Source organism: Mesitornis unicolor, unplaced genomic scaffold (assembly GCF_000695765.1).
Source record: "Mesitornis unicolor isolate BGI_N332 unplaced genomic scaffold, ASM69576v1 scaffold48980, whole genome shotgun sequence".
Taxonomy (NCBI): Eukaryota; Metazoa; Chordata; class Aves; order Mesitornithiformes; family Mesitornithidae; genus Mesitornis; species Mesitornis unicolor.
Window position 1 is genome coordinate 42816 of NW_010159858.1, and position 15813 is coordinate 58628.

General features: G+C 33.7%; 1 protein-coding gene across 1 annotated transcript in view; it reads right to left on the reverse strand.

Moving 5' to 3' along the window:
* LOC104543433 (ERC protein 2-like) overlaps positions 1-15551 on the reverse strand; it is a gene marked incomplete at both ends in the record, with an annotated part of 38849 nt that extends 23298 nt beyond the window's left edge. The window contains 3 exons of the mRNA XM_010188048.1: positions 6552-6692; positions 7237-7377; positions 15414-15551. Of these exons, the coding sequence (XP_010186350.1) occupies positions 6552-6692; positions 7237-7377; positions 15414-15551 (420 nt within the window). The remainder of the gene's footprint in view (positions 1-6551; positions 6693-7236; positions 7378-15413) is intronic.
* Between the last annotated feature and the right edge of the window lie 262 nt (positions 15552-15813).

Consider the following 15813-nt stretch of genomic DNA (forward strand, 5'->3'; position numbering starts at 1 on the left):
GGAAAGTAATTGATCTCCTAATCTGTATCTGTAAATGATAACACTTGTGTGTGCAGATTAGGCTATTTTCAAACTAGCACACTCGGTTTATGATATTTTGTGTGTGGTGTTGTATGTTATTTTTACAATTCAATAAAAATAGCATATCACACAACCATTAGAATTTCATTAATGTTTACAGTAATTATATATCTGTTCTGACATTTGCTTAATAAGTACTACAAATACTTCAGAAGTAAAGTTATATTTCCTTATGTAAACAACAAATTTCCTACAGAAACACCATAATAAGTGTGACACAGACATGCAACATGAATCATTTAGTCTATTAAAATGACATAGTACAATCATGCATGCATTATTCTGCATGACACAAATGGATGGATACATTATTTCCTTTTTAAAGCTTCAGACACAAACGTACACAGAAATCAACCAAGTACTTAATAAAAAAAGAAACGAAACAGCAGAATTTGCATTGAAGTAATTACTTTGTAAGATCCTTCAAATTTTATTACTTTTAGTAATAAACTAAAAAAAAATTCTGTCATCTTAATTTTTTGTAGCCTCCTTAAAATTCAAAGGGTTTTTATTTAACTTCAGGGATTGCTCTAAGCAAATTCAAGTGGATTCTGTGAGTACTTTAAATTTTAATCTGACATTGCTCTGATGGAGCATTTGGCAAATGAAGTCTTTATTATTCACAAAAAAGTTTCAGCAGAACTCCAAACTAAATATATCATATTTTTATTACAGTACAAAAACAATCATGTAGCTTCTTATGATCAATTTTGCACAGGAATTCATTGATTATTTTAAAAAGTTCACTTTTCTAAACATGAAGAAATGTACATCCAATTCTGTTCACATCTTATTCGCACAGGTGAATACGTTGTGAAATCATTTGCTAGAGTAAGAAGGATTTCCAACCCTTCTGTATCATCTCCACTTTTGTACCCAAAAGTGTATAAGAATAAAACACTTCTGTCCACTGTTGTATTTTAAAAACATTAGATTCAGCAAGAAATGAGAGTCTTGGAGCTGATACTTGTGTGACACTGTAGGAAAAACACACGGCACCACAAAAAGTGCTGTATTACTGTATGGGCTAAAAGAGGTCTACTCAGAGACTGACTTAATTCTCTGACACATGTAAACAAAAGAGCAATAAACTTCAGTATTTTAAAATCAGATTGCCATCTGGTTTTTTTATAACGCTACTATTCTCAATGAAAAAAAACGTGCAAGGAAGCATTTTATTAAATGAACTATCAATTCTTTGCAGTAGAAAAATAAGTTTTGATTAACCGCTATTATGCGATCTCGAAGAACAAAGGTGGAATTTTGACCTTGTGAAATTCAAATAATAAGTTGCCATTGACTTAAATCAGATCATTATTTCATTTCAGTATCTTAGGTGGTTTTGAGGGAGAAGAAGATCATTATGACTTACAGTGTGAAAAGTAGAATGGCATATATAAGTAGGAAAACAAAGATGAGCAAGAAATGTTTCTTTAACAAAATGGGGTCTCCCAATTATACTACAATTGGATCTTGTATCCATTATTTTGGAACAGCCAACAGGCTGTCCTTTTGATAATTAAGCACGTAAAGGCAGAAGAAATAAAAAAATAAAAAAAGGACTCACTGACTTTGGAATACTGCACACAAGTAGACTAGGAAGTAACAAATGAATCCCATACAGCAGAATAACTAATACTGAAATAATGTTTGGAAAGCACTTATGAAAACCAAGAGAAAAACTAACACAAAAAAGACTCCAGTCTGGAAAGACAAGCACAGTAGGAGTGCAAATGATATGAACAGAAAGATAACTACCACAGAGGTAAGGCAAGATGATACAGAAGAAAAGGGGAATTTTTGTTCAAAGAGAAAAGCTCTTTGGCCAGCAGTGTGCTGGCTGGTAGAGGTGATAATACCAGGTCTTGTGCTACTTACAATCGATTTATAACTGGATTCTAAAAACAGCTAACCAATAACTTTAAAAGTAAACACAGCACATTCTGTGTGGCTCTCTTTTCCCATAGCTAAGTCATGACACAGCCATTACAGGGCTAGAAGCTACAGACCGTAGCAGTAATAGGCTCCAAAGCTGGAATCCTGGTCCACTGACATTAATGGCAAAATTCCCATTGACTTCAGTCAGGGCAATACCTTCCCTAATGCACAGTATCACATTACTTAAGCTACAAAACCAGTTCTTCTATATATACTACCCCAAGTATATGGCAATTACAACTATGATGACTATGTAAACTATATCTTGTAAATTTCTATTGCAGTTACATCATTTTTTTTCTGTCCTGTGCTGCTCAAAGCACATTAAATGTAACAGTCTCAGCCGAAAAAACCCAAAAACTGTCCTCTGCAGAGTGTGTTTGTTACTGCTCTTCCTCAAACTGGAAAAGTAATACAGTCAAGTCAGCAGGGTAAATATTGGCAAGAATAATGATGCTAAACAAGCCAACGTAATACTGCATGGCTTTTTCAAATACTGCCTTTTGCATTCATAATTTTATTTTTCAGCATTTTCTTCTATTAAATAAAACGTTTCTGTAATCTTAATGGAAATATATTGACTGTATACAGCCTTTTATGAATAAAACTGATCTGAACTATTTTAATCATACAGACTTTTGAAAATAGTACTAGTCACTTCCTAGATGTTGTTATTCACATAATCAACTTAGTCACTTAAGGTAAACTGAATAAATTAGAAGTTACATAAGTTGAAGGATCAAATAAAGTACTGCAGAAGGAGGGATTAAAAGGCAAAGCAAAGCAAAGCAAAAAAAATTATATATAACTGCATGCTTTTTCTGATGGAGAAGTTGAGGACCTAAAGGCTAGGATATTTGTTTTCTCAGAAATAATGTATATACCTATTTAATACATTTCATATTCTTAAAATGGCCTTGAAGTCCACAAAGTTCACTTATTTGGATATAACAAATATAGCATAGTGAGCATTAGAAGTATTCTGCAAAGCTCCACAGAGGAAGAGCACAACTCAGTAAGGTAATGGATCCTCATGCTTTCATATGTTACAGCGGGCATTTTAAAATAGAACTTACTGGATTGTACATCTGATTGAACAACTGTTCAGCTTGCTACATTGCAAAGTTGGAAGGGAGTGAAGCACAGACAGGAAAAGAAGGAAAGATCCAGGAAAACAGCATTAGCTCAACAGAACCAGTGCATTTGCACAGAAGAACTTGTCATAAAAAAGTAGAAATTTAAGATTCTAAACATTCCTTGGTGAAAGTGAGAGGCACTGGGGAAACATAAATGTTGACTTTGGCTCCTAAGAAAGAATAGCTGGAGTAAGAAATTTAAGGTTTGTGTTACTTTCCTTTTCTCAAGTTAAATCACCCATGAAATAAAGAAAGGTGTCCACTTTTGATGATACATTAAGTGCTGGTCTCAAGCAATGAATCACGAGAAGTGCTTTTGGCTGAGGCTGCAATTTATCACCAAAACTTCAAAGACGGTAATAATAAAAGATTAATTAAATTGTATCATTAAATTTATTACTTTCCTTTTGTTTAACACAAGACTGAATTTTCTATGCAGAATGACTTTCAAACAGTACAGCTTGGCAAAAAGTACTTTAGCAACTGCAAATATGTCAGTAAGCAAGTAAATTTAAGATAATGAAAAACAACAAAAGGAGGAAATTCTAAAGTGGATAATACGATTATATATATGCACACACACACATATATAAAACACAGCTACCTATTAGGTAATTTCTGCTGTTCTTTCACTAGTAGCAATACAAAGCAAGTCAACAAAAAGTCTGTGGAATTTTGGCAAAAAAAAGCATTGAGCAGTCTTCTGGGTTTTAGGATTTTTTTAAAAAAATTATGTATTTTAATCCATAATCTTTCTCAGAAAAGGCTTAATAAGCATGTCTCTATGGTTTTAAACAATATTTTGTGTATCAAAATATAGCACAGCCCTATGAATAATTACTCTGCGTGAATATCCCATTTATTACTTTCTGAAATGTGTCTACTTCATAAAATCAAAATAGCGGTTTTACAATCAGCATGTTTTCTCCTGCTAGAATGCAAACAATCCAGTTGTGTAAGACCAAAAACTATTTTGATCAAATCAGACCCAATCAAAACCATCTTTATTATCAATAAATTAATCTTATTTTCTCCAAAAACAAGATGGAGAGGAAACAAGAGAAGAAGGGGTTTTTTGTTGGTTTGTTGTTTTTGAGTTATTTTTAATTTACAGATTTTGTTTGGACTTGCCCCTTGTACACATTTTCTTTCAGACATACTATTTATTACCATTAGTGCTCATGGAAAACTAACTCCTAGCAAAATATGCACAGAATACTATCCTCACATATACTAGTATAATTTATTTTAACATATAAATCAATATTAAACTCTAATGATTTCACAATGCCATAATGAAAAGTGCCTTCTCTGTGATGTTTTTAGAGGCAGGAGGAATGTGTAAACTGTTTTCAAATTTCTCAAAGTAACAGACGGCCCCTTGGAGTCACTTTTGAAAAAGAGATATAAACTGTGCCCATTCCTTCTAGCTTCCGCGGTGGTTAATGTTCATACATAAGCACACTTATGGGACATGTAGGTTAATTTACTCCAAACTCTGGTGATGTTCCCTCCTACTTCAACTCAGACATATGAAAGAATAACCCCGATTTCTTTCTCAGTTTGTTTCCTGAGGAGTGAAAACATCGTAACTGCAGTATTCTGGGGACCAATAACTTTTAACATAGCATATTTACAGGTTTGAACATAAAGTATTTTATTAGAGAAAATGTGAATTGAAAATTGCTGTTTGGAGTCTACTGTCATTAGCAGTCACTGTTTCTGTTCAACTAAACATGCCCACAAAGAAGGTTTTAACTACATTTTAGCATGGAAATACCTGGTCTCCTACAAATGTTGGGTGAATTTCCATTGGGGCTTTATGCCATATTTATTATAAACTTATAAACTATTATGTTTTCAACTTTCATTTAATAATCTTTTGTATTTATACACAGGAAACATACTCCCTTTTAATATGAAATACGTCCCAGACGCTCTGACTTTTTTAAGTGCTTATTTTTCCATGATTGTATGATGTGTTTATATGTCCATTCATAAAAGATTGACTTAGAATTTCAAGTCCCTTAAGAGGATTTTGATTTTAAGTGATTTGTGCTTTTAGACTTTTTAAAATTATTTTTCTAAATGAAGAAAATACTTCAGATTGTAATGAAGTATATTTTGTAGTGAAGTGCAAAGTAAACAAACACATTTTCTCAGAAAAGAAGACAAATTAAAGGACTTCCAGAGAAACAGCTTCTTTGGATATTTGGATTCTGATCAATAGCATTTATAAGCTATCAAACATTTAAAGTCTGTATTTTCATTAAAAGCTTTTCTATATGTTTATTGGAAAAGATTCTATCCCTTCCTCTCCACAACTAAACATATAATGCAGGCACCAAATTGCACATATTTGTTCTGAATTAAAAAATAATAGAAGTATAAGGTTTACATTCTGATGTCCTTTATAGTTTGCAATACCTTCTTCACAGGTAAGGCTATGGAAACAATGCTTAAGCACCGAGCAGAATACTACTCAACCTGGATAAAAAGAGTGTCAGAATATTATCCTAATGGTGGTAACATTCATAGAACAAACATTCTTTTTGAGAAAATGAAACATTAGATATCAATAGAAAATTTAATGTTTGACGTACATTTTGTCATGAATTGCAGAAGGGAAACATAATGCCTAAACCCATCAAAGGTCATGAGATTGGTGTTTGAACAATGAGAGCAGACATTACCAAATGACACAGAAAAAGGTCAAAGAAACAACATATGGTATAAAAGGCATCAACAAACTTGCGAATGATTTAAGCAAGAACTGTTTTAATGCATTAAAAAAAAACATGTTATAAAATACAGGATTTGCATGTTTTCCTTTAAACGCTTGCTTGCACTACTTGCTGAAGAGAATTACTGAGTTGCTAGCTGAGATAAACTATGCATTACTTTGCTTAATTATCAAAACCATGTTCACCAACAAAGCAAAGAAAACCACCAAAATAAAACCTAGCTAAAGTTTCCATTTTGGAAGAAGAATTTTTTAGTTAGGCAGTACAGCATTTCTTAGATGAGCCTTTAATTTTTTCCCATGTTACAAACATTTCAGCCTACTTCTAATGGTGGTAAAAATTCATATACTTAAAAATTATTGGTTTGATAATTTCTTCCTGCTCTTCTACTTTGCCTCCAATGTCCTGCTCCCAGTTCGTCTACCTTTAGCAGTTTCTCAGAACTTGCTCATATAGGTATTCAGGATAATTTCTGAGGTTCACTTAAGAAAAAGCGGTAATTGATGCAAGCATCAGCAAACAGTGTAAGATGGGTAGATTTTACATTTACTCCAGAAGAGTAAATAAGCTCATCTTTTCAAAATGAGGGAGTGGGATGTTGATTTTTGTTTTTCTGATTGTTGTTGGTTGGTTGTTTTAAGATGGAACTTACCTTTTTCAACTGTGCTTCCAACTTACTACACTCTTCTTTCTTTTGTTCTATGGCTATTTCTAAAGACTTAAGTTTGGAGTCTCTTTTCAGCCCTGCTGATGCCAATGAAGATGCATGTTCTTTGAGATCGATTAAACTAGACTGGAAAATGACCAAGAGTAAAAAGTTAATTCCTAGTCAGAAGGACACTAACTTATTGCCAATTTAGTAATCACTTGGATCCTGAACCCCCTCCCCTTCCCCAAAAAGAGTTGACACAAAGATAAGCATTGATACCAAAAGACACCATTTTGAGAATACAACCAATTGGAACAAGAGGAGTTGGGATGCAGTGAAACATTCATAATACAGACAGGTTGACATTATATTCTGGAGGTACAATTACTTTGAAGTCTATTGCTCTAACTGACAAGTGAAAACAGGAGCAACAATGAAATATTTGAGCCTACTGGAGGCTTATGTAAAGGAAAAAATAGACATAATGACACACAACTATGTAAAAATAGAAGCAATATTTTATGTACAAAAGTGAGGACCATGAAGAATGCTTAAGAGAACAGCAGTTCAGAAGGTGACCACTAAAGTGGCAGAATTTCAGTACTGAAAAGGATTCAAGAGTAATTCTAACACACTTACTTTCATCATAATGACATAGAAGAACACAGATTTTACTGAAAAGACTGACCTCTTTTTCTGTCAGTTCAGCTTGTAAAGCATTGACTTTCTCCTTGAGGTCTTTGTTCTCTTTTTTATAAGATTCAATTTCTTCAAGTCTTTCTCTGTCATCTCGGTCCCTTTGCTCCTTCAAGCGCTCTATTATTCTTTCCTAACAAGGGAAAGAATTGCAAAATGAAAAAATTTGGAATCATTTTAAGAAAAGACAGAATAAAATTTCTTTACAGTAAGTAGTACTTAGAAAAAGCAACCTTCAGAATCAAGGATGGTTTGAGTTAATGGTATTAAAAGTCAGCGTGAGATTACTCCTGATTTCAAAAGCATCAGGTCAAGGTTTTAAATACTTGATAAGAGTTACATAGTACAGAAACTTCATTAAATAACTACACTGATATGAATATGTTTAGTCTCATGATAGATATGGGAAGTTTTAATCTCAGAAATGAATTTCCTGTATTCACAAGCGATTTAAGTCTTGAGTTAAAGTTCAAAACAGAAAGGCCATGACTGGTTTACTCACTTTGAATCTGGTTATGCTTTTTGAATGCTAGTAGCCTCTATAGTGGTTTCAAGAAGTTGTCAAGGTTCCTAATCTAATTAGAAATCAATCACTTGCTGACTATCAGTAACTTACAGGTCATACGTATTATATTTTGAGAGAACGACAAAAAATAAAGCTGTCCAAGACACAAAAAAGATACCCTGATTCAACTTATGATACTCAAAGGAAGATTTTTCTCCGTCTAATTAACAGTAACCCTACACATATATATTCAACCACATTTTAAAATATTTTCCTGACTTTTAGTTACTACTATAAGGATTGTTGAAAATCACGAGTCAAGAATTGGGTGATGAATTCAAAGGGTGAAATGTAAAAAGCTGATATAATTGTATGATTTTGTTAAGCTTTTATTACATTCTTCAAAATCAGATTCTACCAATACTTGAAGGATGCAAATATTAATCAGAGAGAAATATTTAGGGTAAAATAAAATAATCACTAGAATTGCATTTGAATTAGGAATGAGTCAATTGAAGCAAAGTATCAAGGCAACCACTAGTATCATTTTGGAAGTGGTAGTCAGGGGGCCAGTGGAAGCAATGTCATTTAGGAAAGTTAAAACTACATGGGACAAAACTGTGTCCCGATTGATGAAGTTCTGCACGACTAGTGACATGGCTTGGGGAGAACCATCAGCATGCTCACTGATTTTATTCAAGTCCTTTTGTAGTTACGTTTGAAATCTCCAAGAAGGAGTTTAAGAGTGGGATCGATATTTAAAATGCTATTTCATAGAACTGGACAAGACTAATGGAAACCTAATATTATTAGAAAGAGAGACAAATGTTATTCTAGTTTCCTCTGTCCATAATTCCTTATACTGCCATATATATATACAAACACACACACTGGAGAGATAGATATACACACACACTTACACATAAAGCCTACCTTTGCCCATATCAATATACTCTTGCTCATATCAGCATATTCTCAACTGTGGTTATTGTACCTCAACAAACATTCCAATACAAGCAACATTTCAGCAGCTGTACATCCTGTTCTGATTTGTAATAAACTTAGTTGTTATAATGAAAGAAAAAAAAGGAATTCATTATCAAATTTCACTGACATAGTAAAAGTAATTTTAAAAATCGTGTATTGTTCAGACAATTCTGGTTATTCATTCATTTTCTCCATACAATCAGGCATGATGTTCCTCCAAGCCCCAAAGGATCTTCTGAAGATTGCTTCGGTGCTTTTTAAAGCTCAAGGTATACTTTGCAAAAAGCCAACTGCCAACACTTATATGCATAAAAAAGAGCCTAAACTCAAGGCTGTGATTTTCATCCCAGCAGTCTCTCAGCTCTAGCTGACCCTGCTTTGAGCAGCTGGCTTGGACTAGATCATCTCCAGAGCTCCAGAGGTCTCATCAGTTCTGTGGAACAGGCAGAGACATCTTCTAGGTTCTGCACCTCAAACACTGGTTGTTTCGCTTCCACTCAGTCTCTCCCCCCCCCATTTTCACAATTCATCCCTTTGTAACACTTATTTGGCTGACAGTTGTTCATTGCCTCTGCTTGTTGTCTGTTCCTCCTTTCATACTGCATAGCAAAGGAACTACTTACTAGTAAATGGAACACACACTGTTTTGAGAAGACAGGGAAGTTTTCCATAAGTGTCCCTTTCTTGGCTTCCATATATCTGTCTTTCACTAAACATCTGTTGAAATCTCCCATTTATTCACCTTCCTATAATTTAAATGACATGTTATCTGCACGTATAAGTTTAAATCTGATAATCAGTTTCTGTATGAACTGAATAAAGTTTCTTATTTTATATTCCTGATTTAAAACTTGGCTACATTTAAATCAATTTGACTTCAACGGCTTATGCACTTCCCTGAAAATATTTAAATGCCAATTCAAGACAGAAAAATTAATCTTTTCATATTGATCTTTACTTATTTGGAATGTCTCTAATGTTTGTGGTTGCTGATTAGAGACCTAATTGTAGAACCCAGTGTAATTGTAATTAAGCATAATAGAAATTTAATTTAAATCTTAATTTTTATATTCTATGTTATATTTTTATTTTAAATATTTAAAAAATAACTTACTTTTGCATTATGTTTATATAGCAAATGTAAGCTATGCCGCAACATCTTTTACTATGTAACATGAGCTGTTAAGATCAAATATCAAAAGCAGATGTGGGATATTACTCTTCATAGATGCTTGCTATATGACTAGTCTCTTATTCGATGTGAAACTAGGCTTAAGAGCAAAACATGATATATTTGAAATACCTTATAGAGCCATTTCAAACATTTATGTTCCTCAAATTTTTTTTCTCACAGTTGTACAATATTGGCTTCCAGCTGTAATAATTTGTCTCACCAATAGTAAAAACTTTTTAAAATGTATTAGCAAAATTAATGTTAATACTATTAGAAGATTTAAAACAATTAGATAAAGAACTTTACCAAATAAGTAGTTATTTTTAAGTTTGTAAATAAAGGTACTTTGAATATTTATGACATTGGAAAATAATCAGCACTATACTGAACAATCTTGTAATAAGAACATTGGTATAGTTATTTTTCTGCTACCCTGTTCCTGGTTTCCAAGGCCTGGAAATCCATAATGCTACTTTCATTTTGCATCTAGGATTCTACTGACAGCAGAGACGCCCCTTTACAATCTAGGGAAATGAAAATACAGATTACAAAATCTGAGTTACCGTAGGAATCCTCACAGAAAACAGTGCTGACTACTCATATAAAACTCATGCCTCTACTTATTCCATTCAGTAAGAAATACGCAGTGATGACATACTACATTCCACTTAGCATAGAGTAAAAAAAGATACGGTCAAAACAAAAGGTAGCAGGCTATCTGTAATTAAATCTGTTTCCAAGACAGTATCAACTGTTATCCACCGAGACCTCTGGCACTGCAGGCACACACAGCTCCTGGCTTCACTCATCCCAAAGGCAAAATCTCCCTTTGACTCATATCTGGAGGGGTTTCAGGTAGAAATGTGATCATACAGAATAGAGGTCCTTCAACAGCAACACTGTCACAGATTACACAAATGACAAACCAGCAAATACACTCATTTAAAAAAAAATTAAAATTACTACTTGCTGGCTTTTGCTATATAGATTGTGCAAGAAAGGGATGATACGGGATACTAAATAACTTCAAGTTTATTCCTAGTAACAGATAATATAAATTGTTAATCCCTTTTAATACTAACATTAAATTGCAGCCTCCACTAAGTTGAACAGTTTAATAACCATTCAGAATCCACCTAGTTACATTCAGACTTAGTTTTATACCAATTCCTTCTAAAAGACGCATTTACCTATTTTTTTTCTTCTATAACAAATTAAACATAACACTATTTCATCCTATTAATGAGCAGTATTTTTTTTCTCAGTCAATCACAAAACAAGACTAATTTATCTGTCAGCTGCATAAGGCTAAATGTAAAAAATGTGTTAAAAGGCCCTAATATACCATGTTTTACTTGATTAACCGCTAACCTGCAGAAATCCCAACAATGTGTTCTTGTTTCACTCTTATTTGCATTGGCGAGCTTTCCTTGTGCATTAATCTAGGACCTCACAGGTCTAATCTATTTGCACTTTATCACAGAAGCAGGAACTGAATTGCCACAGCATATAGCTCTATTATCAGCCATACTCAACTGCTTATCTGCTGTATGCTGCTACAATAGGACCAACTTTATAAATATCTGCTTCGTGAAAGCAACCTCTTGAGCTGCTTTGGGCCAGTCCAAGAGCTGAGATATTCTTTGAAAAGTTTCTTGTTAAAACATCAAGGAAGCTGATAGCAGTTTTGCATATTCTGATTTTCAAAGCTCTTTTTAAGGGGATAAATAAATATTTTATAGGATAAATAGTATATATGGATATATAATTACATAAAATAATATATATTCTAATAGGACAAATATATATTTTTAATAATAAACTTATTTTGTGTTTATTGCAATGTTAAATTTTATTACTGTTAAGAATTTTCAGTGCTTAGGAGAGGCTCCAAACTTAGAGGCAAAGACTGAATGACTACCTTTTTCACTTTAGTTCTAAAATGCACTCAGAAGTGACTAAAGTGCTGATTCATTTCTGATTCCTGACAGGACAACAAATTATATCAGCAATATTGCTGGAAAGAATACAAAGAATAAAAGGAGTACATTTTAGGAAATCCCGATGCTGTCTACAGTAATTTCTAATTTAGTGTTACTAAGCTACCTAATCACTAAATAGGAAAGAAAATCAGAGACAGATACTTGGAAAAATCTACATTCATGAAGAATAAAGAGCCATTTTGTATGACTCAGAGCCAAAATCTCAGAGTATTTTCAAGAACAATGCAGGGAAAACATAAATGCTCAGACCTTTGAGTTTTGGACTTTAAAAATAGCTTCATAATTCTTTCATATCATATGATTATGTTTTATTTTCCATGAGAAGAAAAATATTAAGAAATTAAATTCTGTTTTAGTAACTTGTGGTTAACTAAACTGGTATAAATAAATTTTATCTCTATTTTAAGAGAGCTTCCCATCAAGGTAATGCAAAAAAATTGTGCCTAATTTCAGAGTATAAAACAAGATGATATAGATGCAAAGTAGGTCTGATATAATTTCTAGGAAAAATAAACAAAAAAACCCCAAAGAATGTATCTCCATGGAAACTGGGTATTCTTGAATGAAAGCAGCATCCTTTTTTGACAGCATCACAAATTTAAATTGATAGAAATACTTCTTTGATGCACTTGTTAATAAGAAATTGTCACTAAGGGTTCTTGTTTTGTCCCATTTGGACAAAAATCTGTTCCATAGTTTTACCAGTATTTGCAGTGGAAAAAGTTAATAACTCTTGGTAGAGTCTATAGGTCTTGAGAACGCTACCACAGATAGGAATAGGGATAAGACATATTACTCGCTGAGATGGGGATGATTTGGAAAGCTGAACACAAATAGGAATAAGACACATATGTAAAAATAAACTGTCAAGGTATTTAGCTGCCAGAAGACACAATAAATCTAGACACAATCATTTGGAATTTCTAGAAGATGTCTACTGGCTTCTTTCAATTTATAACCACATCCCAGAGACTACACTTAAGATTGAGAAACATACCCTTGAAAGTATGGTCTTCAAGAAATTTGCAATGAGAAAGAAATTGTGCGTGATCTCTCTGTACAATCAGAAACATACAGAGAGATGCTTTTACCTTGGAAAGTTCCTCTTCATTGTGTCTAATGCTCTAAGATCAAGTACTCTGTTTCTCAAAAGTTCATACTAATTCTACTCTGCAGTGTAGCTTTTCTCCTTTGTTTTTTTGTCTAATGCGCTCATCATTCCTCAACTGTAAAAAGATTTGCTGGTAGCACACAGTCGCTGGTCACACATTGAAAGAAAAAGGCTATTTTTTAATAATTTTGTGTATCTTTCCCTTAGATTAACGAAGTGGCATTTCTGAAGTAATATAGCACGATAAGCGTATCACTAACATATAGAGTACTTCCCTTTATGTACTGCCACCTAACTTTCATAAGTAACAATCTCTCCAGAGGTGACTGAAACAGTCACCAGAAACCACAGCACTTCTCATAAGCATTGGCTAACAAAAGATACCATTGCCTTCATCGCCTGCAAAAAGACAGAAATCTCTGTGGCAGAGGAAAACATCCCGCGGTGTTCATTGTGTTTGTTCCTCACTGAGGCCTGCAGACGTTGCAGGAAAGATGCCTTCTCAGCTCACTGTATGAAGCAAAGTGTCTACTTTGTACAGAATTCAGCCTTAGGAACCCCCCGTGACCTCTAATGAATTCCACTTGCAAAAACCACCAATCACACTGATTCTTTTAAAAGGTGTCTGTTCATGTATTTCCATGCAACACCAAACAAAGTAGACATGAATAGCAAGAATACATTTTTTTTGAGAAGGATCTAAATTTATCTAATTTTTCCAAAACATTACAACTAGCATCATTTGAACCTTTATTACAGCAATTAAACAAAGACTGACACAAAATTTCCATACCATCAAGGTCTCTAATACCGTCACATTTCAAGTTATACATATACACAAATAAATTCTATTGCACAATTTTTAAACATTTCTTTTTATTTGCAGAGACATACAAATCTTCTTCAAAATTAGAAAAGCTTTTACGTTTATTTCTTAGTTTACACTTATTTCAGCAGATTCTAGAATAGTACAGGTACAAAATGAGTTGAAAACAACTAATTATAGCTCATTAATTTGGGTTAGTTTTTAATCTTTTCTGGTAGTGAGAGGAAGACAATATAAGATCTGTGCAATACCTCCCCACTAGCTGCTTCCTTTGGCTTTTGACAATACACTTCCTGCACAGTTGCACAGGAGAACTGGCAAGTCTGCAGTGTGACACCCACTCTGCTTTCTACATCGACAACAGTAGCACTATGGTTAAAGGACATTTGTATACTCCTAGCTGACTCTACAGGCGTTTTGGGAAAGTAGCAAAGTAGACTAATCCAGAGAAGACAGTTTACAAGGATGAAAAACATGAAAAAGTAATTCATGTCATTTGTTAATAATATGCTGTGAGACTGGCGAGCACTATGTTCACATTAGCAGTGAAAGATTAACAAAATGTGCATAACTTTCTTTACTGCATGTATAATGCTGTAAGCTTATCCATGTGAAGCCACAGAAGTAACAGCAATGCCAACGTTTTTCTCTGTTGTTGACCAAGCAAATGTTAATAAGGTGATTAAACATACACAGAAATCAAAAATCCAACATTAACGTTTTAGGTGTTAGTGCCAACATCACAGTGGCATTTTAAAGCCATATACAGTCATAAATAGGATCATAGGATTACACACTGCAGAATGGCACATAGTACTTTAAATAGTTCCACTCAGCTGTGCACATTTAAGTGACATATTAAGATCTGTGAACTGCAAAAAGTGGATACTTGCACTAATTCTTCTGGTATAAAAATTGAATCACCTTGTATTCAAAGTTAACTGGAAGAAAAATCCTGACCTCACTGAAACTGGTAGGAATGTTGCCACTAATTCAACAGTCCAGATTTACCCCTTCTGCTAGATATTTTCAAATTAAAGGCATACAGTTTTTAAAGAAAAACAAAAATTAAATATCCATCTTTTTATGAAATACACCTTCTCTTCTAAATTAAGTGCAGGAAACAAATAGTGCTAACAGCAAGCCTTGGTAAGTCACTTGCTGTTGGCTCTTCTGCTTAACAGACAAAAGAACAGGATAATCAAGATCACAAAGCCATAAAAATAACCAAAACGCTGCCTTCTTTAAGTCAGGTGTCCATGCCTTTCACTTCTTTCAGGGAACAACCACAACACATCCCATTGACTAAGGGAAGATCTTCCCATGACCTGGGCCATTTACTCCATCCCCATTTAAAAGGGGATGGGTCTTTACCTGTGTCCTGTTTTAGTTCATCAGCCAGGAATCACTCCTGGCTCATCTTAACAGATCAGAGCCACCCGCTTTCCGATAAGACCCATAGGCTTTGTTAAAGGTACTAGACCAACTTAAAAAAAAGACATTTTCTGGACACTCTTCACCCATGAGAGCAGCACATATTGCTGTTCCATGAGAAAACATTACCTTTTCTGATAGAGCTTCTTCTAAGGTTGCTAGTGCTGTGTCTGTGTTACTAGAATCCGTCTGCAATGACTTCACTCTGTCTTTTAGATTAGTTAGTTGTTTGTCTTTGTCCCTAAGTTGCTCCTGTAGATTTTCAATCTGAAAATAAAACAGATTATAATATTCATCAACCTTGTCTTAACTTTCAAAGAGAGACGGGTGCTAGGATCAACTGAGTGTATACATATCACACATATGATTCATATGCCTCAATATACTGTCAAGTTTTTACACGGTATAATATCAACAGTTTCTAACTTCTGTCCTTTCTGTATTGTTTTTCTTTGCTAAAAAGTATAATTTTCTAATGAATTATAGGAAAAAAATCCCAGTGCAGTCAGGTATTTTATTATTTAAATAT